Source organism: Dryobates pubescens, chromosome 10 (assembly GCF_014839835.1).
Source record: "Dryobates pubescens isolate bDryPub1 chromosome 10, bDryPub1.pri, whole genome shotgun sequence".
Lineage (NCBI taxonomy): Eukaryota > Metazoa > Chordata > Aves > Piciformes > Picidae > Dryobates > Dryobates pubescens.
The window spans coordinates 29,750,436-29,775,843 of record NC_071621.1 but is presented as its reverse complement, the minus strand read 5'-3'; the positions used below and the strand labels follow the sequence as shown (position 1 = coordinate 29,775,843).

The 25,408-nt window shown below is 42.0% G+C and overlaps 1 protein-coding gene across 1 annotated transcript in view; it reads left to right on the top strand.

The window, feature by feature from the left end:
- The window catches only part of DYNC2H1 (dynein cytoplasmic 2 heavy chain 1), a 180,336-nt gene extending 156,594 nt beyond the window's left edge, over positions 1-23,742 (top strand). Inside the window, exons 86-89 of the mRNA XM_009896774.2 lie at positions 9,756-9,865; positions 10,191-10,272; positions 18,710-18,826; positions 23,578-23,742. Of these exons, the coding sequence (XP_009895076.2) occupies positions 9,756-9,865; positions 10,191-10,272; positions 18,710-18,826; positions 23,578-23,736 (468 nt within the window). The 3' untranslated portion in view covers positions 23,737-23,742. The remainder of the gene's footprint in view (positions 1-9,755; positions 9,866-10,190; positions 10,273-18,709; positions 18,827-23,577) is intronic.
- Positions 23,743-25,408: the final 1,666 nt, after the last annotated feature.

Here is a 25,408-nt window from a genome sequence, read left to right as displayed (position 1 = left end):
ATTTTAATTCAGATTTCCATCTTAATTGAAGAATTAGCATTTTTCTGTTGTTTTTTGTGGCTTTTCTTCAGCTGTCATGAATATCAGATCCAAAATACAACTGCAGCATAACATGTCCCATGGAACTGAACCTTAATTGTTTCCTACAGCTCTCATCATGTTGCAATTTGATTTCACTTTATTCAGAATTTACCAGCCAGAATACATCTTGCAAGACCTTTTATCTAAGTGATAACAGCTTGATAAAAATTGGAAATTTGTAAGTAGTACCATAAGAATATAGCTGTTGTCTTTGTCTCTCATGTAACAGCCAAATTTGAATCTCTAGTGGATCCATCTGTTCTACCCTGTCCATTTTAATCAGTGCTTCAATTAAATTATGTTTAAATAGTGGCCAGTGTGGAGTAGTAGTGCTTTATAAAGATAGACCATCCAAACAGGAGGGTGCAGGAAATGTAGGACAAAAGTATCAGACTGGATCATAGGTGCTGTCCACTAGAAGTCTAGTTTGCAAGGAAGCTAAAGCAGAAGCTGAAGTAATTTTTTTATGCTTGAAGAGTTCCTGTACTCTTACTTACAGAAATCTCTGTTCATTCATGGGAACTTGAAGGGAAAGACTTCCTTAGGTTTCCTTTTTTTTTGTGTGTACACTAATTGAAGATTTTACTTTCTAGATGTACTGAAATCACTATTTCTTGTAGGGAAATTATCGTTTTCCAGTAGAATGCAATGGGTATTCACACCACATCTGCAAACTTCACTGTTTCAAATGGAACTATTTTTTGCTTGTCAGTGAGCAAGGATCAGCTCAGTTTTGGAGAAAAGAATTGGCTTTATGCATGGAACAATTCTTTTAAAAGCAGCATTGGAAAAGGAAATATATCTCTGTTTGAATTTTGTTTGGTTTTATTGGGAGTTACTGAAACTTCATCCAAATGAAGTTTAGATGTTCTGTTAGATAGTGTTGGGTGATAGGGTGGACTCGATCTCAAAGGTCTTTTCCAACCTGGTCTATTCTATTCTATTCTATTCTATTCTATTCTATTCTATTCTATCATCACTTTAATTAAGCTATGCATTTACGAGTTTTTCTATAAAGGCCAGACATAAATGTTTTGAAAAGTAATCTATTTCAACCGAATTCAACTCTTCTGCTCAAAAATCTGCAGTTAACTTCTAAAGGCATAGCCCTGAAACTGCCACAGTAATGAATGAACTGCTGGAATTTGAAGGATGTTTCATGAGAATGCCTTTTATTTTTTAATTATTAAATACTACCTGGTAAGCAGAAGTTTGAGCAGCATCATTTATCCTGGATTCAGAGTGGCTGGAGAGTGGCCAGGCAGAGAGGGACTTGGGGGTACTGGTCAATGGTAGGCTGAATATGAGCCTGCAGCGTGCCCAGGCGGCCAAGAGGGCCAATGGGATCCTGGCCTGTATCAGGAACAGTGTGGCCAGCAGGAGGAGGGAGGTCATTCTGCCCCTGTACACTGCACTGGTTAGGCCACACCTTGAGTCCTGTGTCCAGTTCTGGGCCCCTCAGTTTAGGAAGGATGCTGACTTGCTGGAATGTGTCCACAGAAGGGCAACAAAGTTGGTGAGGGGATTGGAACACAAGCGCTATGAGGGGCATCTGAGGGAGCTGGGGTTGCTTAGCCTGGAGAAGAGGAGGCTCAGGGGAGACCTTATTGCTCTCTACAGCTACCTGAAGGGAGGTTGTGGACAGGCGGAGATTGGTCTCTTCTCCCAGGCAACCAGCACCGGAACAAGAGGACACAGTCTCAAGCTGCACCAGGGGAGGTTTAGGCTGGATGTTAGGAAGAAATTCTACACAGAGAGAGTGATTGCCCATTGGAATGGGCTGCCCAGGAGGTGGTGGAGTCACCATCATTGGAAGTGTTTAGGGAGGAGACTTGATAGGTTGCTTGGTTGCATGGTTTAGTTGATTAGGAGGGTTGGAAAGTTAGTTTGGTTGCGATGATCTCAAAGGTCTTTTCCAACCTGGTCTATTCTATTCTATTCTATTCTATTCTATTCTATTCTATTCTATTCTATTCTATTCTGTTCTATCCTATCCTATCCTATCCTATCCTATCCTATCCTATCCTATTCTAATTTTATTCAGTTTTTCAGCTCTCAGATTGTAGAGCACTGCTTGCAGAAGATGTTCACTTGTAAAATGATTTTTATAAATGTTGCCTAAAAAAAGAAGAAGAAAAAAGTCATTGTCTCTGTGTACTTTCTGATAAACTGCCTTATTTGTTCTAACCTCAGTTTAAATTTAAAAGAACTAAATTTAGTGTCCTGTAGTTCCTCTGTGGATGCAAGTTAGTATTAATACACTCCATACATTTTAACAGAATGTACCAAGCAAGATCTAAAGCTGTAGTTACTCTACTTTATTTAACCTAATAAAATAATCACTATTCATATTTTTCTTTTCTATTTGAGCTACAAGATGCATTTGCACAATCCTGGAAGAATTCTGGAAAGAGACAGTGATAAAACATTGGTACATTGTATAAATTTAAGTATCTAACATTCAAAGGGTATATCGCTCCATCTCGATTAGCTGGTTTTCCATGGCATCTCTTTATCATGAACAAAACCGCCTGAAAAAGAGAAAGCAGACTAAAATGGATAGTCTGGCAAATGCTCAAGCTAAAAAGGTTAATTATAGTACAAGTGATAGAAAAGGATATTAGCATTTGCATATGAAAATGAGTCTCCTTATGGTGTGCTGTCAAAACTTTGGTGATTTTTAAATTCCAGCCATTAATAAATGAGAAGGCTGCAACACATGCTGATGCTCAGCACGGGTTAGGCCACACCTTGAGTCCTGTGTCCAGTTCTGGGCCCCTCAGTTTAGGAAAGATGTTGAGTTGCTGGAAAGTGTCCAGAGAAAGGCAACAAAGCTGGTGAAGGGTTTGGAGCACAAGCCCTATGAGGAGAGGCTGAGGGAGCTGGGGTTGCTTAGCCTGGAGAAGAGGAGGCTCAGGGGAGACCTTATTGCGGTCTACAACTACCTGAAGGGAGGTTGTATCCAGGTGGGGGTTGGTCTCTTCTCCCAGGCAACCAGCACCAGAACAAGAGGACACAGCCTCAAGCTGCACCAGGGGAGGTTTAGGCTGGATGTTAGGAAGACGGTCTTTGTAGAAAGAGTGATTGGCCATTGGAATGGGCTGCCCAGGGAGGTGGTGGAGTCACCATCACTGGAGGTGTTGGTTTAGTTGATTAGATGGTGTTGGTTGATAGGTTGGGCTTGATGATCTCAAAGGTCTTTGCCAACCTGGTTAATTCTATTCTATTCTAGTCTAGTCTAGTCTAGTCTAGCCTATGTTTCCCAGTGTATTCAACTGAGTGCTATAAATGGCAATTCAGTTAGAATGTGTGCCCTTTTGTGGAAGAGGATATGTAAGAAATCACAGTAAGATAGTATGTCCCGACAGTTTGTCATATAGCTGAAATACTACAGCATTCACACCTTCTTAGAACAGTAGCTCAAGGATTTCCCATACAAAAAATATTACTATAAAGGAGCACATTGTTGCGTGCCAGTTGCTCCTGAGAAGCTATGTACATTGCCTTCCTTGTGCTCCATGCCTATTTCATTTCTCTGGGGTGTAACACAATTACTCTTGCTGGCACTTCACACTGAAGCCAATACCCATGGAATGGCCACTGCACTGTGAGGACAGCAATACTCTAGCATAACTGCTTGAGTGACCTTTGCTTAATCTAAACTCTGGTTAACTGTACGCTTACTCCCCTGGCAGTGTGGCTCACCGGTACTTCCAGAAGCGAGGGGAAAACAATGCACAAAAACTCTGGGTTGGGACAAGAAAAGAGTGAGATAAGAATAGAGTTTACTGAGCAAATCAGTTAATCATAATACAAATGCACAATTTCCTTAGTCTTTTTGCAGAAAAAGCACAGCAGAAAGCAGCAATAAGCAGCAGGTAGAATCATGCGAGCTAAAAGCCCAAGCCAGAACTATGCCCCTATCCCTCCCCCTCTCACTGCCATCCCAGCCAAGAGCCCATACCCATAACCTGGTACCCAAACCCAGCAACCAGAAGAGGAAGCCTCCTATGTTCCAGTCTGAACTTCAAGCTCCATAATACCTTACTCCAACTAGAACTTTCATTTTGATGCTGGCATGAGGCAGTATGGTATGAACAGTAGCAGACTGAAACTCAACCTATGACACAGACTTACACAAAGTCTTGCTTTTTTGTTTTCCCCCTAGCAGCTCTGAACCCTCTAAAACTACTGGAAAAGCAGTATTCTGTGGTTTCTGGCTATGCATATTGATACAACACTTAATAGAATTTTCCATCTGTAGTGATTTATATGATTTTCACTTCCAATAAAAGTTCTCTTCTGGGACTACACCAGCAGAAAAACCTGGCAGTGTCTTTATTCCTTCCATTGTTCAGTATGTGGCGCTCAGTTTGCTTTGGGATTATAGAAGATAAGGAAGGCTTCTCTCTGCAAATGGAATAGATGCTTCTTGGTTGTGAAGATACATGAAAAAATATTATTTGAACCACCTGAGACTGCACTTGAAGATTTATTTTTGTTAAAAAAAAAACCAAGAGAAAAAGAAATCCCTTTATAACAAATAGAACCACACATTAAGTGAAGTCTTGAAATATTCTGGCAGGAATTGCTTTGCAAGCAGTTTGGGTATTGCTGATAAGTTGTGATATCCTATTTATAACCATCCTAAGCTAAATTAATCTGTCATGGACAGTTCAAACTTAAATTCTAATTTCATTGTAATGAGCAAGGTTCAGGAAACGCTGAAATACGCAATTACAAAGAAGAGTGTATGATAGAAATTTTTGTTTTGCTTTCCTAATAAAATCCTTTCAGGGTTAGAATGTTTGGATTTGTAGAACACATTAGTGGTACAACAGGAATTGTTGTTACTATATAAATGTGTTTTTAAAATAAGTTATCCCCCATTGCAGATTCCATATGGCTTTTCCTGGATGGTATAGCTGCCATGCCTAACCAAAGATATATCATTAATTCATACACTGAAAGCTGCTTTTAGTGGGCTTAGATCTTGCCTGTTAGCTGTTTTGAAGAAGGAAGACAAACCCTGAATTGCAGCAAACCTGTTGAACACCATATTCTGGGAAGTAGGGTTGATGGAGCCGTTGGGAGAGCATGAGTATTGGCTTGAGCCACAAAGGCACAAGTAGCCAGAATTTACACCACCTTGGGGCTGATAAAGTTCTGTCACTGTAATCCAGCTGGCAAGTGACAAATGCATGGATTTTGACCTACCTGGGAAGAATAGAATAGAATAGAATAGAATAGAATAGAATAGGTTGGAAGAGATCTTCGAGATCATCGTGTCCAACCTATCATCCAACACTACCCAATCAACTAAACCATGGATCCAAGCATCCTGTCAAGCCTCGCCCTGAACACCCCCAGCGACGGCGACCCCACCACCTCCTCAGGCAGCCCATTCCAGTGGGCAATCATGCTCTCTGTGTAAAACTTCCTCCTAACCTCCAGCCTAAACCTCCCCTGGCGCAGCCTGAGACTGTGCCCTCTTGTTCTGGTACTGGTTGCCTGGGAGAAGAGACCAACCTCCGCCTCACTACAACCCCCTGTTGCAGTTTGAGCTGGGTGCCCCCCTGGTGTGTTCAGTTCCTGTGTCCAGAAGTCCAGCCCAGAGGGATGGACGCAGGAAATTGTATTTCCTACCATGATTCTTTGCACCACTATAAGATCTGGGGTCTAGCACTCTCTCTTTTCTTCCTCCTCTGCCAGCCGGTAACTGGGGGAGATGTCTCCTGGCGTTGGGCCTGGCTAGGCCCAAGGCCACGGGGGGATGGGCAGTCTCAGGCCTGGCCAGCTGAGACTAGCCCAGCAGAGGGAGGGGGAAGAAGGAGCCCTGAGGGTCTCGGGTGTACCCTCAGGTAGGGATGGGATGCCTCTGGGTTTGCTTTGGGATCTCTCTTTGTCACTGCGCTTTGGGTTTTCTGTAACATTCACTGCTTTCTATTTAAACTTTCATCACTTTTGCAATCCGTTTGTCTGAGTGTTTTATTCCTGCCCGTGGTGGGGAGAGAGGGGGCTGCCTCAACCCAGCACATTCTTGGTAGCAGAGGATGGTTGTTGTGGGGAGGGGGTCTGCCTCTAATCCCACCACACCCCCCTTCAGGTACTTGTAGAGAGCAATAAGGTCACCCCTGAGTCTCCTCCTCTCCAGACTAAGCAACCCCAGCTCCCTCAATCTCTCCTCATAGGGCTTGTGCTCCAAGCCCTTCACCAACCTTGTTGCCCTTTTCTGGACACGCTCCAGCAAGTCAACATCCTTCCTAAACTGAGGGGCCCAGAAAGACATTTTTCTTCTGAGATGGTCATGGAAAAAGGTCTTTCAGGCTACAATACTGCAGGTGAATCCAAGATAAATAAGAAGTCAAACAACTTTGCATCACTTTGACAAGTGAAGTCAGTGTATGTTTTTTAATGGAGTCAGAGTAGAAGAGGGAAATGAAGCTATTATAGCTCTTCTTCAACAGGATTTCTCCTGTTTGAGAAACATCACTTCAGTGTTTCTAAAGCTCAGCTTAAACTTCTTTCCCTTCAAGACCTGTTCTCTTCCAAGCATTATGGCAATGGATGTCCTAGTGATAAATGAGCCGTTTAATTGAGTGTTGTCCTTTGAGACTGTAGCACTTCACTAACATGCTGCCACGTAGTTGTACAAGCTGAAAAGGAGAATAAGCATAAAGATAGTTTTACATTTGTGTTATAAAATACATTGTATTATAACTTTTTATTGCATTTAAATCTTATTTATTAAACAGCTGTGAATGAGCTATGCCTTCAGTTTTATGGAGAATAGTACAAGCAATTACAAACTTTGCTTTTGTCATCTAATGAAAGTTTTTGTTATTGTGCATTTCCTGGTGCTACTTAATTATATGAGTTCAGAATTAATATCACCCACAGTGGTCTTCTAATTGGGAGGAATATAGGCATCCATGTTCCCAACAGTGTTTCTCTTTAGCTGTTACATTAAAAGTTGATTTGATGACAGCAGTAGAATGATTATATTAAATAGAAGTGGAAATGATTTTGTCTACTTTTATTACACAAAATGATTTACAAAATCCATCCTAACCACAGCAGAGAGTTACTGCTATATGGTGAAAGAGATTGTTATATGAAGTCATTAAAAGAACCATGCAGACAAGAGTCATTAACTGTGTGCATTTAGCTAATGGAAAGCAAAAAATCTCCTAACTGAATCATAATTGTTTGGGTTGAGGGCTCATAATCAGTGATGTGACAGCTAAAAGGATCACCGATTAAGAGTTTGAATGTGGTGGAAGCATTATGGAGATGTGCCTGACATGCTGACAAAATAAAATTTGCTGTGGGATATTTACTTGTATTTTGGATGATTTTCTCACTTCCAAGGTGCATCTATGGAATGATTTATGTCAGCAGTTCAAAGAAGTCAATAAAGTACTTTTTAAACAAGATACGGATGTGTGGCAGGTGCATTGTGTAATAAGAATGTTGCTTCCAAGACTTTTAATTTAATACCTTGAGTAATTTCATAATTGTCTAGTAGTTGGTATTCAGAAAAGAGCATTGTCTTTCTCTGTTTAGTGGTAGCATGTGTAATCTTAGTATTTGATCATTTTCTAGCTTAGTATTAAACATTAATCTTTCTCTGCAGAAGGATATATCTTGCAACTACCTATAGAGTAAGCTATAAAGGAACTTAATAATGATGGTACTGCAGGCTGGGTGTTAGGAAGAAGTTCTTCATAGAGAGTGATTGCCCATTGGAATGGGCTGCCCAGGGAGGTGATGGAGTCACCATCACTGGAGGTGTTTAGGAAGGGTCTGGATGGGGTGCTTGGTGCCATGGTTTAGTTGATTAGATGGTGTTGGATGATAGGTTGGACTCGATGATCTCAAAGGTCTCTTCCAACCTGGTTTATTCTATTCTATTCTACTCTATTCTATTCTATTCTACTCTACTCTATTCTAATCTATTCTATTCTATTCTACTCTATTCTATTCTACAGTACTGTAGTTAGGATTTTGACAATGCTGTGTAAAGAAATTCTACCTAAGTATAAAAGTTTCAAAACATGGAATTTTCAGTGGGCATTGTTGCATAGCCACTCAGGTACCTAAAAAACTCGTCTGAAGATAGAATGTTCTTTAGTCTGAGATTGTTTAGATTTTCTTACTTAAGACATATGGTTTATCAAGATTGGAAAGTGAGAAATTCCAAGCTTGCTGCGTTCCTAGCTGCATGTAAAACAGGATGAAGGAAGTAGGATGTGGCTTGAGTTTTGTAAGGATAATTGAGGCTCGTTATTCCCTCCACCTCTATTAGTTTCATATTTTACTAAGCATGCTAAAGGCCAGGTTTTATTTTATCAGAATTTCTGTGAATTCATGTCTCAGATTAGTTATTCTGCCCCTGCATTCACCACTGGTTAGGCCACACCTTGGGTCCTGTATCCAGTTCTGGGCCCCTCAGTTTAGGAAAGATGTTGAGTTGCTGGAACATGTCCAGAAAAGGGCAACAAAGCTGGTGAAGGGTTTGGAGAACAAGACCTATGAGGAGAGGCTGAGGGAGCTGGGATTGTTTAGCCTGGAGAAGAGGCTCAAGGGAAAAATTATTGCTGTCTACAACTACCTGAAGGGAGGTTGTATCCAGGTGAAGGTTGGTCTCTTCTCCCAGGCAACCAGCACCAGAACAAGAGGACACTGTCTCAAGCTGTGCCAGGGGAAGCTTAGGCTTGAGGTGAGGAGAAAGTTCTTCACTGAGAGAGCTGTTAGCCAATGGAATGTGCTGCCCAGGGATGTGGTGGAATTGCCACCCCTGGAGGTTTTCAAGAGTTGATTGGACATGGCACTTGGTACCATGGTCTAGTGGGCATGAGGTCTTGGGCAACAGTCTGGACTTGATGATCTTTGAGGTCTTTTCCAACCTCATTGATTCTGATTCTATTTGCCTGAATTTAGTAAGGCAACATCATAATGACAACAACTTTGGTGGAAAACATAAACTCTGCTGTTGGTAAAGGTGAAATGGGATTTCAGCAGAATGTGAGAAACTTGGTAAAAGTTTCATTGGACAGAGTTGCACTGTACAAAGTATAGAAGAAACGTTCATTTCAAATGAGTGAGTCACATTGCACCCAAACTTCTGGTGGGTTTTATACTTTCATAGAATCATGGAACTGTTGAGGTTTGAGATCAAGTCCAACTGCTTTCACAGAGCTTATTTTCTGTTTACCACACAATTACTTAATAATTGAAACAAATACAAGTCTTTGAGATTACAGTACGCTTACACAAATATTTTTCATTAATTATAATAATTGACAAACCCACATTAACTCAAAGTGTTCCCAGGCAACCAGCACCAGAACAAGGGGACACAGTCTCAAGCTGTGCCAGGGGAGGTTTAGACTTGAGGTGAGGAGAAAGTTCTTCACTGAGCGAGTCATTTGTCATTGGAATGTGCTGCCCAGGGAGGTGGTGCAGTCACCATCCCTGGAGGTGTTGAAGAGGAGATTGGATGTGGCACTTGGTGCCATGGTCTAGTCATGAGGTCTGTGGAGACAGGTTGGACTCGATGATCCTCTAGGTCTCTTCCAACCTTGGTGATGCTGTGATACTGTGATGTTGCAAAAATCAAACAATAACTACAAGATTCCTTGTGTTTCTTGTCTTTTTCCCCCCTCTTTTAGAATTGGGTAGAAAAAGCAGAGAAACAGAAACTACTGTCAGACACCCTTGACCTTTCAGAGCTCTTTCATCCAGACACATTCCTCAATGCCTTACGCCAGGAGACTGCAAGGTAAGGGAAAAATAATCTACCTATTTGTGCTAATGTCCCATTGTTCCCTGGGCTTGAAAAAGGTTATTGCATTTTCAGGACACAAATCCAACAGATTATGTGAATTGCTGTCATCAGTCATCGGATTGTTATTATTTGCACTGAAGCAGCACAGCTGTGTTTTAATGCAGATTTTTCTTTATTTTAGATGAAATGAAAGTGTATTTTTCTTCAAAGTAAACATAGTGTGGTGGGGCACACGTTGAAAATACATTGGGGTTTTTTGTGTGTTTAATTTTCTGTTGTTATGTGTCTCTAAGATTTACTGTCTGTGTTTCCCTTGCAGAATAATGAGCTGCTCAGTGGATAGCCTTAAATTTACAGCGTCATGGAAAGGGAGAATACAGGAAGGCAAGCTCCAAGTGAAGGTATTCTGCTAGCATGATTTACTAGAGTTTTACAAGGATGTTCTATTAGCATAGTCCAAGTCATCTGTCCAGAAACTTTCTGGGAATCTGAGCTATAAAAGTACTGGTGTATCTGAGATACAAAGGGTGGTTAATGGTATACAGCTACAAAAATGCTAATGCACACATTCTGCAGAAATGGGAGAAGGAAAGCAGTTCTCTTTTTACCCCCCCTGCTCTCAGTGCTTATTTAACATGTAAAATTATTCCTCTTCTGGTCTTGTCAACTACCTCTAAGACAAAAATTGAAGCTGCGGTGTCATTAGTTAATATCTAACTGTTGTCCAGAAAGACTTGTGGCATGTATCAAGAGGAAATGCAGATGTAAATCTGGAATTCTAATGCCATGCATTAGCATTTTTTTTGATCACTGAAAAGAAGCCTTCTACGGAAGTAAACAAACCAAAGTAAATTATAATATGATCAGCTTTTGGTATGATAAAGGCCCAGCAGTCATGAGGTCTGTGGAGACAGGTTGGACTCGATGATCCTTGGGGTCTCTTCCAACCTTAGTTATACTGTGATACTGTAACAGTTTTTTTAATGGAGACTTAAGGCTGCAGCCAGTGGCCATAAATTCTCTGCTGATTGCCTTAGACAGTTTAAGGATTTAAAGATGAGGGTGAATTCTTTAAGGATGAATCCATAAATGGGTTAGTTTAGCTTCTTAATTAACATTTCAGGTGGCACTGTCACTTTGATTTCTTTGCACCTGTTGGATATTTAATTTTGTAGGGAATTCACAAAATGAGTGTTCTTTGCTATGACTTCCAACAGGTGTGTTGGTCCCTTGATAATACTACACAGCTCAAAGTGCTGTGTTCAGAACAGAGCATGGCACTTAAACACACATTCTTAGAGAAATAAGGGTGAATAATGCAGGGCGCTTATGAGGTGACTTAAACGGATGTGCAACTATAGCAGAGATTGCTCAACTAGAAGAGAGAAAGCAAGTGACAGGGCACCTTCTCCAGCCTGATATCCCAGGCAAACACAAGGCTGTGGGAGATATTAGGGACTGACAATATTTAAAATTATTATACAAATTGTGTAAGAACTCATATTCCTGAAATATGAATAGATTGTAAGGCCTTGTAAGGCCAGAAAAGACAACTGTAATCATCCACTCTGAAAGATGGAAAGATGTTGAGTTGCTGGAATGTGTCCTGAGAAGGGCAACAAAGCTGGGGAGGGGTTTGGAGCACAAGGCCTATGAGGAGAGGCTGAGGGAGCTGGGCTTGCTTACCCTGGAGAAGAGGAGGCTCAGAGGAGACCTTATTGCTGTCTACAACTCCCTGAAGGGAGGTTGTAGCCAGGTGGGGGTTGGTCTTTTCTCCCAGGCAACCAGCACCAGAACAAGAGGATACAGTGCCAAGCTGCACCAGGGGAGGTTTAGGCTGGATGTTAGGAAGAAGTTCTCCATAGAAAGAGGGATTGGCCATTGGAGTGGGCTGCCCAGGGAGGTGGTGGAGTCACCATCACTGGAGGTGTTTAGGAAGGGGTGCTTGGTGCCATGGTTTAGTTGATTAGATGGTGTTGGATGATAGGCTGGACTTGATGATCTCAAAGGTCTTTTCCAACCTGGTTAATTCTATTCTATTCTATTCTATTCTATTCTATTCTATTCTATTCTATTCTATTCTATTCTATTCTATTCTATTCTACCCTACCCTATTCTATTCTATTCTATTCTATTCTATCTTACCTAGGTGTGAAACAGAAGAAAATGGTGTAGTCACAATGGGATGTTGTGAAAATGAGGTGGAAAGTGTTATATCAAAAATAACACATCTACTTTTGCTGGCTTCATGTATTAGCACAGGTTAACATGGCACGTATTAGAATGGCTTGATTGGGGAATGGCCCATTGCTGACCCACAAATCTCAACTGCATTGGCACAACGTACTGCTCTGAGATAAAGAACTGGCAGGAGAGTCTTGGTGGCTAGGCTGATTAGGAATGCATACAAGGATAGTTGGAAAAACAGCAGCTGGAACTTTAGTAAGGACCCTTGCTGGTGCCTGCAGTGGGGAAAAGCAGTAACATCCGACCCTCACTTCTGTAATTACATTTGGACCAGTATTTATTTGCTGGAAATTACTAAAGAGACATGCTGTATTCAGGCCAAGCACACATCTGCATCTGGGTTTATCAAATCTCCCATTAAATTATCAGTGTTAATTCAGGTGATACTATAGGTGTATAGTGTGGAGTAGATCTTTCCACTATTTAGAATCAATCTGTATTAAATTACACCTTCTCTGGTTCACTTCGGATTGCTGCAACAAAAGGTACTGAAACTGTTAAGACTTGCAATATCAGCACATATTGATATGCAAATGCTCCCAGTTGCTTTGTGCACTGATTGTGCTGTTACACAAAAGCAGGTTGTCATTTCTTTTTGCATTCCATTTGCTGTTATCGAAAAGAATGAAAGAGGGGATGAAACATGGTAAGAGACTCTATGGATAGTACATGCTGTGAGCTTGGGTAGAGCTTAATATAAGCTCAGGGAGTGTACCCTCAGGGAGGTGGTGGAGTCACCATCCCTGGAGGTGTTCAAGAGGGGATTGGACATGGCACTTGGTGCCATGTCATGAGGTCTGTGGTGACAGGCTGGACTTGATGATCTTTCTGTGTCCAGTTCTGGGCCCCTCAGTTTAGGAAGGACATCAAGACACTTGAATGTGTCCAGAGAAGGGCAACAAGGCTGGGGAGAGGCCTTGAGCACAAGCCCTATGAGGAGAGGCTGAGGGAGCTGGGATTGTTTAGCCTGGAGAAGAGGAGGCTCAGGGGTGACCTCATTGCCCTCTACAACTACCTGAAAGGTGGTTGTAGCCAGGAAAGGGTTGGTCTCTTCTCCCAGGCAACCAGCACCAGAACAGGAGGACACAGTCTCAAGCTGCACCAGGGGAAGTTTAGGCTGGAGGTGAGGAGAAAGTTCTTCACAGAGAGAGCTGTTAGGCATTGGGATGTGCTGCCCAGGGAGGTGGTGGAGTCACCATCCCTGGACGTGTTCAAGAGGGGGTTGGACGTGGCACTTGGTGCCATGGTCTAGTCATGAGGTCTGTGGTGACAGGTTGGACTCGATGATCTTTGAGGTCTCTTCCAACCTTGGTGATACTGAGGTCTCTTCCAACCTTGGTGATTCTGTGTGATTCTGTGATAAATAGTGAAAAACCAAATATATATTAATCTAAATAATACCAGCATGAAAATTAAAAGCAGGCTCTTGGCCATTGACAGAAATACTATTACAAGGCAGAAATACTATTACAAGGCATCCTGAAATATTAAGAAATTAATGATGGAGGCCTGTAGAGGTAATGAAGTGAAAATATGACTTTGCAAAGTCTGCTGTAATTGTGTCATTTAATGGGAAATGATGGCATTAAATAGCAGGGAAACATTAATTGTGCAGAATTTGAAATTTTGGATCACGGTGTCAGCACATTTTCTACAAAATTTATTTTAAAGAAACATTATCTGTAATGTTTGCAACTAATGGTTGCAAAATGCCAAGCACTTTGTAATAATTCAAATTTTCAGAGTTCTGGTCAACTCCAGCCATTACTTTGAGCTGGAGCTGCAAAAACTCTATGCATGCAAATAACAGATACTGTGAAATTCGTGTCTTTCATAGTAGCTGTAATTTCTCCACACCATTTATCACAGAAATAAGAACATGGCTGTGGGAGTACTTGGCCAAACAGTATCTGAAAGTACAATGCTTGGGTGTTACATGGTTTTCATTGTCTATTAATACTGCATCAAAGTCAAAAATTTTATCTTAATCTTCAAAGTCCTTTCTGTGATTGGTTGATGTATTCCAGGAGGTGAAATGGTGTTATTTACATACCTGCAATACCAAAGGAACTGCCAGGATCAAAAGAAGGTATTTGTGTGCAGTAGAAAGGATTTTTTCAATGTGTGACTGACTTCTACAGAAACATCTTTTGGAGATATTTAGGATGGCCAGACCTTTGAACACCCTAACAATACATTTTGAAACCTCTTCATCAAACCAATCTTCCCTCAATAACTTTGCCAAACTCAAATATTGACCAAACTCAGGTGGAGTCTCCTCCCACCCCAGGTGTGGCCACTTTGCACTCCCCACCCACTCCCCTATTTAATCCCCACCAGGAGAGGCAGAAGCCCTAAGCTGAGCCCATCTGGGCTGAGGATCCTCCTCTCATCTCTGGTGAGTGCCCATGGTGCACACTGGGTGATGGTGGTGGTGACAACAAAGGCCGGGGGGCCTGGTGGCCCCCCGGCTGTTAGGGCAATGATTGATGACCTCTCCATTATTATCCACGGGTGCTGGCTGGGCCTCCTTACTGGAGCTGAGCTCCTCTGTGTGGTATTTTGGCTGGTTGAAGGTCTTGTCCCCAGCTCTGGGCTGGGTGCAAAAATGGTGGTGGTGGAGCAGGAGCTGCTTTGGGAAGATGAAAGCTGGTGGTAGGGAAAGGAGAGGGGTTAAACTAGATGACCTGTAGAGGCTACTTCCAACTCTGGTGATTCTATGACTCTAGGATCTAGGTTTAACCCCCTTGCCATGGGCAGGGACACCTTCCACTAGACCAAGTCAGCATCTTTAAGGGCATTTTTTTTCTTGTATTTAACTGTACATAGAAATTGAAACATCATATTTTAGCTCTGATGAATGATGGATTTGAAGCTACCTTATTTTGAAAATAAAGTCTTCTGTATTTTGCCATCAGAAATAACTACATGAAATTCAACAGTCAACAAAAATTAATGGCATAAGAACCATTTAAAATTCCCCCAAATTTGTGGGAAGGGTTTGGCTATCTCAATCCTATTGCTCAGCAAAAATTAGTCTTTATCTGAAGTGTAGGTAGTGGAAACACTAAAGTAGATTCATAACTCAAAGACAAGTTCTCTTGCCAATATAAAATTATGATGTGAGCTTTCAAAGGATCAAATTGCCTTTTATCTTGCCATGTAATTCCTTTTTTTTGTTGTTTGTTTGTAAGAGAGGCAAAATTTTCCATTAGGAAGTCATCTCCACACAACTCAAACCTCATGAAGTTCAATAAGGACAAGTGCAGGGTTGTGTGTCTGGGGAGGAATAATAGTAGTGTGGTGGGTTGAAATTCTCCTCTCCCCCCCATCTATTAACCTTGCCAGCCCAGTTGGAAGCAAATGAAAGCTGTATTTACAAGCCAAAACTACAGTCTACAGTGGAATAAAATGAATATGTACAAAATATACAGCATTTACAATTGATAAACAGCACAGGAACCCTCCTGGCCGAAGACCAGGGGAAGCTACTAGCTTCTCCTTCTCTGCCTCCCCCTGACCTCCCTGTACAAAAGAAGGGACCAGAGAAAGGAGCAGAGAAGTTAATACCAAAACAATGAAACCAAAGTCAAGCAGAAGCAAGTTAATATCTCCCCAGAGTGAAGAAGTGAAGAGGAATTGTTTTGGTACAACCAGTTTAAGTTCTGCTCAAGATCTGTGAAAAATTTTAAAGGCATAGCCTAAAACTACCACACCAGTACAGGTTAGGGGCTGCCCTGCTGAAAAGCAGCTCCATGGAGAAGGACCTTGGAGTCCTAGTGTACAGCAAGTTCCCAATGGGACAGCAATGTGCCCTTGTGGTCAAGAGAGACAATGGTATCCTGGGATGCATCAAGAAAAGTGCGTCCAGCAGGTCTAGGGAGGTTCTTCAAACCCCTCTGCTCTGCCCTGGTGAGACCACACCTGGAGTATTGTGTCCAGTTTTGAGTTCCCCAGTTCAAGAGACAGACCTGCTGGAAAGAATCCAACAGAGAGCCATGAGGACAATTAGGGAACTTGAGCATCTCCCCTGTGAAGAGAGACTGAGAGCCCTGGGGCTGTTTAGTCTTGAGAAGACTGAGAGGGGATCTCATCACTGTGTATAAATATCTGAGTGGTGAGTGTCAAATGGAAGGGGCCAAGCTCTTTTTGATGGTGCACAATAACACAAGAAACAACAGGTACAAGCTTGAACATAGAAGATTTCACCTCAACAGAAGGAGAAATGTCTTTACAGTGAGGGTGACAGAGTACTGGAGCAGGCTGCCCAGAGAGGTTGTGGGGTCTTTTCTGGAGACTTTCAAACCCACTTGGATGCATTTCTGTGCAGACTACTCCAAGTGATTCTGCTTTGGCAGGCGGTGTTGGACTCTATGATCCCTTGAGGTCCCTTCCAACCTCTAATGTACTGTGATACTTTGTTATTTTTGTGCCTTTTAGGATATTTTTCTTCATATTCTTTAGTCTTGCAAGACAGAAGTGGCAGTGGACTGTATGTAGGCTATCATTTAAGACTATTGATGTCCATACTTGCCTTTTACTAGATAAAGCTAGCTCTAGTAAATCTCTCAGTGTGGAGAGCTTTTGAGTTGGGGGAGGGGAAAGGGGACAAAATATGAAATGTTAGCACTGTACCTTAACAGCATCAGACCTTAGGGAAGATCATAATAAACCTGGCAGAAGGGAGAGCAGTGTGACACTTCCATAACAAAGAAAAGACCTTAAGCTGGTGACAAGAGGTTGAAGGAGAAAGGGTTTTTGAGGTTCCAAATGGAAAGTCTGATAAGTTTAATTCACTTCATTGAGGCCTTATAATAATTGGTGGAAGTGTAAGCTGGAGAAAAATTCATACAACTCTGAGCTTTCTATTCAGGGTTGTTTTGGATCAGGTTATCCATAGCTTTGGAGGCTTTACTGTGAGTCCTAGTTTCTATGGAGCTCAGATTGCCTCACTTAATGTTGCTGCTTCTCTGGTCACTGTCTGTCCAAGGTGAAACTTCTGTGGATTTTTAAAATGCAGTGTTTTGTAGCCTTTTTTCAGTTCAGAATAAGTATATACAGATCCTGCACATCCTAAGGAAGAGTCTTCAGCACAGAGTTAGAACAGAATATGACTTCAAAAAAACCCCACCTTTCTGAGGAATGCAATGCCTGTCTACAAACAAAAGAATAATTCTATATGCCAGGCATGATCTTTGCTAATATACTGTTAGTTAAGACTACTAAAACCACTTGGGAGTAAACCATTGTATTACTGTTTAACTGCAACTTTTCTTTTTGAATAAATCACTTTAGAACACTGTCACTACCTTAGGAAATGATTTCCATTGCATCATTTGGCATCCTGGCCTGCATCAGAAATAGTGTGGCCAGCAGGAGCAGGGAAGTCATTGTGCTACACCTTGAGTCCTGTGTCCAGTTCTGGATCCCTCAATTTAAGAAGGATATTGAGACACCTGAATGTGTCCAGAGAAGGGCAATGAGGCTGGGGAGTGGCCTTGAGCACAAGCTCTATGAGGAGAGGCTGAGGGAGCTGGGGTTGCTTAGCCTGGAGAAGAGGAGGCTCAGGGGAGACCTTCTTGCTGTCTACAACTCCCTGAAGGGAGGTTGTAGCCAGGAGGGGGTTGGTGTCTTCTCCCAAGCAAGCAGCACCAGAACAAGAGGATGCAGTCTCAAACTGCACCAGGGGAGGTTTAGAATTCATGTTAGGAAGAAATTATTCTCAATTATACTCAAGCTATGCCAGGGGAAGTTTAGGCTTGAGGTGAGGAGAAAGTTCTTCACTGAGAGAGTTGTTAGCCATTGGAATGTGCTGCCCAGGGAGGTGGTGGAGTCGCCGTCCCTGGAGGTGTTCAAGACAGGATTGGACGTGGCACTTGGTGCCATGGTTTAGTAGTCATGAGGTGTTGGGTGACAGGTTGGACTTGATGATCTTTGAGGTCTTTTTCCAACCTTATTGATTCTATGATTCTAAAAAAGAAAATGTTTTGTGTAGAGGCTGAAAGTACTTACTAATTTAAAAAGGCATCTAAAATGTTGCATATAAAGGTCTGCATAGCTACTTATAGAAGCATATTGGATTCTTCTTTAATTTTTAGATAAACTACTGTTCAGAAATGTTATGTTACTGAAATTTTCCCTTATCTAGTTTCAGTATATTTTTGTTTGCCTCTGCAGAAGCTGTGTAATAGCACATTCCATTCTTTAAAAGCTGTGCTCAGACTTCCAAGCAGGAAGTCCTGCTCGTTGCGGTGATTGTTCTCCTTTTCTTGACATCGTAATGATTGTGTACTTGGATGTTGCTATCACTTTCATTAATCTAATGCCAGGCAACTGCAGTTTCATAAGTGAGGACATTTGCAGGTATTTTCTTCTAAGACTTCAAAGAAGGCGAATCCAAATGGGGAAGTTCACGCTGAAGTGTGGTCCGGATCTTGCTTCCTCTTCTCGCCCGGAACATTACAATAGTTTCCTGTTAGTTAAGAACTTGGTCACCGTGAAAAGGTTCATAATTTATTAAAGCACAGTGTAATTATTACTGACACTTCAAGCCTGTAATATATGTTTTAATATTTTATGTTTGCACGACAGATCAGTGGCTTACAACTGGAAGGCTGCAGTTTTGATGGAAATCGACTTGCAGAGAATCTGCATGATTCTCCCAGCGTGTCAGCCCTTCTCCCTTGTTACATGGCCTGGATTCCACAGGTACTAAATTATTAAAGAACCTAAACATCCAAGACCTGTAATTTGCCTTTTTTTTTTCCTGTGGAGTAGCTTTTCAGTATGAAGTTGCTGACCTGTTTTCCCCCACATTTCAAACTAAAAATCCCCCTCTTTAATGGGGAAAATCAGTTATGTCTTTTATATCAAACAGAACCCTCAGCTTAGGAAAGATGTTGAGTTGCTGGAATGTGTCCAGAGAAGGGCAACAAAGCTGCTGAGGGGTTTGGAGCACAAGCCCTATGAGGAGAGGCTGAGGGAGCTGGGGTTGCTTAGCCTGGAGAAGAGGAGGCTCAGGGGAGACCTTATTGCTCTCTACAACTACCTGAAGGGAGGTTGTAGCCAGGTGGGGGTTGGTCTCTTCTCCCAGGCAAGCAGCACCAGAACAAGAGGACACAGTCTCATGCTGTGCCAGGGGAGGTTTAGACTGGATGTTAGGAAGAAGTTCTTCATAGAGAGAGTGGCCATTGGAATGGGCTGCCCAGGGAGGTGGTGGAGTCGCCATCACTGGAGGTGTGTAGGAGGAGACTGGATGAGACACTTGGTGCCATGGTTTAGTCGATTAGACAGTGTTGGATGGTAGGTTGGCCTCGATCTTGAGGTCTTTTCCAACCTGGTTTATTCTATTCTAACAAACTCCTCCAGTTAATAGAAGTATCATGGTCAAGATTTAGGCTTGGAACATACAAGTAGGTACAGCCACCATCTGCACTTTTGCTCCCATCTTGGATGAGAGAGAAAATACTGAACGTATTTAAAAACCCTAAAACACCACAACACCTGTTACAAACTCGAGCAGTGAACAATTTTTTTCATTTCTTTAGCAGTTTAGGTTTGTTTTGTTCAGGGAAACAAACAAATTTCTAATTTACTTGAAAGGTGGTGTGTGGGATAAATGCTGAATTGCAACATCTTGATATATAGACTGAGCAGTGGGTGGAGGAGGATGGTAATGTACCTGGAATTTTGTTGGCAACACCAAATGTTTATCTTATTCACACTGCAAATGAGGACTTTAAGTAACACTCTTATTTGTTCTGAAAAACATTCATATTGTGTTAGAGGGGGGAAAAAAAAGTTTTCTGAATAAACCTATATTCTTTAAGCTTCAAAGGTGTAAAACATAGAAAGTTCAACAATCAGTTAAAGTTCTTCCTGTGTGCTTTATACTACCTTAAGGGAGGTTGTAGACAGGCAGAGGTTGGTCTCTTCTCCCAGGCAACCAGCACCAGAACAAGAGGACACAGTCTTAAGCTGCACCAGGGGAGGTTTAGGCTGGAGGTTAGGAAGAAGTTCTTCACAGAGTGATTTGCCATTGGAATGTGCTGCCTGAGGAGGTGGTGGAGTCACCATCACTGGTGGTGTCCAGGAGGAGACTTGATAGGGTGCTTGGTTGCATGGTTTGGTTGATTAGATGGTGTTGGATGATAGGTTGGACCCGATGATCTTGAAGGTCTCTTCCAACCTAGTTTATTCTATTCTGCTGTAAATGAATACAGTCTCAAGCTGCACCAGGGGAGGTTTACAGTGGATGTTAGGAAGAAGCTCTTCACAGAGTGATTGGTCATTGGAATGTGCTGCCCAGGGAGGTGGTGGAGTCACCATCACTGGAGGTGTTTAGAAAGAGACTGGATGGAGTGCTTGGTGCCATGGTTTAGTTGTTTAGATAGTGTTGCATGATAGCTTGGACTCGATGATCTCAAAGGTCTTTTCCAACCTGGTTGATTGTATTCTAGTCCAATAGCAGCTGCAGTATTTGTTCTGATTAAAAAAAAAAATCAAAAATTTACAACTTGGCCAGATGTTACATATAAAGTATCTCTAAGGAGAGCTTTTTTAATTGCTCTGTCCTTTCAATTGTTTTGCTCTGGGTTTCAGTAAAAACAGATCACGGGAGAACACTCTGCTCAGAATCCGAGGCAGAATCAGGCTGTTATTCACTTCCACTTGTTGCATTATCCTCTCCTTAGGCAAAGAGTGCATGAAGTGCAAGATACTATCTTAGAATACTTGGGGTTATTTTAAATTTGCTTTCTTTTCCCCATAAATAGGTCTTATGAAATCGAGGGAGCAAAATAAATCTGTATAATTGTAATATAGTGCTTTGGGGTTATTTTCAACCAAGCTAAAAGAAAGTGAACTCTCTCAAAAGGAAAAAGTGAAAAACAAAAGTGATCTGAGAGGTTTCTCTCGGAGAAAACCCATAAAAATGCTGTGTGCTGAAAATTGTGATGGTGCTGCTTATTCTCATTAAACTGTGAAGGTCCTTTCAATGGACTGATAGATCCCAAGTTGTGAAGGGTGTCACTAAGGGGATGGAAGAGTGTGTGAGGCAGTCTAGACAAAGATAACTTGGGGCCTGTGTGCTAGCCAAGGACAAAGATTTGTGGTTCAGGAAAATATTAACAGCATTCTTTGAAGCCTCAAATAGTGTGAATATTTAAAATATCAGTGGCATTGTGAAGGTGCAAGAACAGTGATTTTGATGCCCAAAAAAAAATAATCTAAGGAGAGGTCTTTGAAGGCAAACTGACCACGTTTTGGCCTCTCAGCTATGGCAAAACTTCAAATCTCATATTAAAATGCCACAAAGTGGGCCAGCATTATGTCTCCTTCGGTAGTATTGGCCAAGGAATAAATATGCTCAGTATAATCCTGAGAAGAGCTGAGGGTTTTTTTTGATGCTGTCAGTGAAGATGTCAAACAGCATCAGTCCCAGTACTGACCCCAGAGGGATATCACTTGTCACCAGTCTCCATCAGGATGTTAAGACAGTGACTACTACCTTCTGGATGTGACCATCCAGCCAGTTCCTTATTCACTAAACAGTCCAGCCATCTAGCCCATATTGTGGGGGACCATGCCAAAGGCCTTGCAGGTGTACAGAGATAGCTCTTTTCCTGTCCACTGATATAATCCCTCTATCAGTTGCAGGTGACTGGATTGGTCAGGCAGAACTTGCCCTTTGTTAAAGCAATGTTCTCTATCACAGATCACCTCCCTGTCCTCCTTTGTGGTGTTAACATAGCATTTGATGTGATTTGCACTGAGAAGTCCCTCATTTTTGTTTCAAATTCCTTTCTGACAAGCATGCTGGCTTGGTATTTGATGTTTGAAAATCTCTTGACATTTTCCTGTTGACATGAAGGGAGCTTCTGAGTGTCAGGGAAAACGTATTTAATGTATATTATCTATTGAATCAAACCCTGAATTATTTACACTAAATAAATACATCATGTGTTTGAAACCCAAAATTGCATCCTGCAGTAAGTGTAGACAGTGTTTCAGCTCGGTTCTGTAGTCATGCAGAGAGGCAGTGCCCTGTGTCATGGATTGAGTTGAACCTGCTATTGTTATTCATACTATGCCACAATCATGCCTGCTTCAAAAAATGAAAGTGCTAAGTGGAGCAAAGTATTATGGGGTTTGAAGTTCAGATTGCAACAGGGGAAGCTTCCTGTTCTGGTTGCTGCTTCTGGGTTCCAGGTTCTTGGGTGTGGTCTTTTTTCCTGCAGGGATAGTGGCAGAAAGAGTGGGAGTCAGGTAGATACTGGTTTGGGGGTTCTGGTTTGTGCTGTTTTTTTCCCCCAGTGTATTTCACTGTGCTTCTGCAAATAGACTAAGGTAAGGTAATCATGCATTGTATTATTAGATTACTAGCTATGGTAATTATGCTTATGATGCCTTATCTTATATTCAACTCTTACCTCTTTATCTCAGCCCTGAGTTTTGTGTGTTACTCTTCCCCTCACTTCTGTTGTTGGGGGAGCAGGCAGGTCAGCCCTTGCACTAAACCACGCACCCTGTGCAAAGCCCTAAGAGGAAACTTTGTCCAAGGCAGTTCCTCTGTGTCAGAGAACAATTCTTATGTTTTGACTTACTAATGTTAGAATTCATTGTTTAGACCTATTAAGTAGCCTGGAAAGTGTGGGATGAGAAGTTTGTTTGTTTTGGTGCAGCTCCTGAAGTGTCCCAGCTGCAAGTACCACAGATCACCATTGGTGCTGCATTCTGGAAGTAGCAGCAGGGTGATGCTGCAGGGGTGGAGGAGGTGAGGCAGCAGGGCTTGCCCAGAGTACTGCTTGCCTCAGCACTCCAGCCTGGCCCATTACCACCTCCCTGCAGTAGAATAGAATAGAATTAACCAGGTTGGAAAAGACCTTTTGAGATCAAGTCCAACCTATCACCCAGCAGTAATCAAATAAACCATGACACCAAGTGCTTCATCCAGTCTCTTCCTAAACACCTCTAGTGATATGATTCTACCACCTCCCTGGGCAGCCCATTCCAATGGCCAATCACTCTTTCTGTGAAGAGCTTCTTCCTAACACCCAGCCTAAACCTTATTGCTCTCTACAACTACCTGAAGGGAGGTTGCAGTCAGGTGGGGGTTGCTCTCTTCTCCCAGGCAACTGCCAACAGAACAAGAGGGCACAGTCTCAAGCTGTGCCAGGGGAAGCTTAGTGTCAAGGTGAGGAGAAAGTTCTTCACAGAGAGAGTTGTTAACCATTGGACTGGTGTGACTGGGCTGCCCAGGGAGGTGGTGGAGTCACCATCCCTGAGGTGTTCAAGAGGGGCTTGGATGTATCACTTGGTGCCATGGTTTACTAGTCATGAGGTCTTGAAAAGTTGGACTTGAAGATCTTTGAGGTCTTTTCCAACCTTCTTGATTCTATGATTATTCCTTCCTCATGTTCTGTTGTCTGAGTGGTAACTAAGTGCTTCTTTGTTGACAGGATGCATATGGTCCCTATTCTCCAGAAGAATGCATATCTTTACCAGTCTACAGCAGCGTGGAGAGAGACCGTGTGGTGATCAATATCGATGTACCTTGTGGAGAAAACCAAGACCAGTGGATTCAGTGTGGTGCTGCTTTGTTTTTAACAAATCAGTAATTGGAAGTTAAGTTGAATTGACTGAAGTCCAGAATCCTTTCATTATCTCAACTGTTTATTATGAAAAGAAAACATTGGGTTTATTGCATATACCTTTTTAAAGCAGTGGTTTGTAAATCCCACTGTTTATATTTTTTTAAGCTATATTAATTCTACTTGAATAGAATTCCATTATATCTTTGTGGGATATTGGAGAAGTCCATGTGGCACTATTCAGCAGTCTGTCTATTTTGATTGTTTCGCTAGATTGCAGTGGGCTGTGTTTCTTCTTCAGGCTTCCTGAAATCTCTTACATTTTTGCCCATAAATATTGAATATAAATTCAAAGTCAGCTTTTAATATTTTTTTTCCTTATCTTGTTGAGCTGTTATTCTTATGCCTCCATTATTTAACAAAATAAAATGATGAAACTTACCTGTTCTAATTGCATGTTTTGCTCAATTATGAAAATCGGGATAAAGGTTTTGGTCTGTTTAATTTCTTTATGCTGGTTGTAAATAATAGAATCATAGAATTGTTAGGGTTGGAAGGGACCACAAGGATCATCTAGTTGCAACCCCCTGCCATGGGCAGGGGCACCCCACACTAGATCAAGGCCAGGCTGGATGTGGTTCTGGGCAACTTAAAAACCTCCAGGTATGAGGCTTCAACCACTTCCATGGGCAGCCTGTCCCAGTGTCTCACCACCCTCAGAGTGAAGAACTTCTTCCTAACATCCAATCTCAATCTACCCATTTCTAGTTTTGTTCCATTCCCCCTAGTCTTATCACTGCCTGATATCCTGAGAAGTCCCTCCCCAGCTTTCTTGTAGGCCCCCTTAAGATCCTGGAACGCCACAATAAGGACTACTTGGAGCCTTCTCTTCTCCAGACCAAATAGCCCAAACTCTCTCATCTGTCCTCATAGGAGAGGTGCTCCAGCCCTCTGATCAGCCTCATGGCCCTTTTCTGGGCACCTTTCAGCATGTCCAGATCCTCCCTGTTACAGGGCCTCCAGAACTGGATGCAGTACTCCAGGTGGGCTCTCACCAGAGCTGAGTGGAGGGGAGCAATCACCTCCCTTGATCTCCTTGCTATTCTATGCAAATAGGAGCCTCCTAAACTTCATGTGGCGTTTAAAAACTCAGACTATCATCATGGTAGTTACCTAGAAGGTACTGAAAAAGAATATTTATGGACTTGTACTAAATTCCATTAACCATGTGCACATAAAATGCCCAAGAGAGACAAACAGTAGAAATTCCACCCCCACCCCCCCCAGTTGTTAAGCAATTAAGAGAGGAAAGTAACAATGCTTTCAGTCTGATGTGAGAGTCCTCAGAAATCCTTGGTGCAGGATATTAAAGCTTGATTTCACATTTCATCATGCTGGGATGCCACCATGTTTTTGGTAGGCAGTTAGACAACATGTCAAATGAAGCAGGAAGCCCAAAGTCCATCATGAAGCTGCTTTACTGAAGAATGGTGTAGTCTCAACATAAGAATTCAAAGTATCTAATTTTTAACTGTGATTACCAAGTCACCTCATGAAGCATAGTTTTGGTTTCTTTAGAAAGTTAAATGGATGCCTTGGCTCTAATAGCTCTGATAGATTTTTACAGTTGTTTAAATTTAACCTGACTATCTTTCACTTGCCTGATATTTCTCCTTGGTGCTTTGAGAGAGGGAGAAGG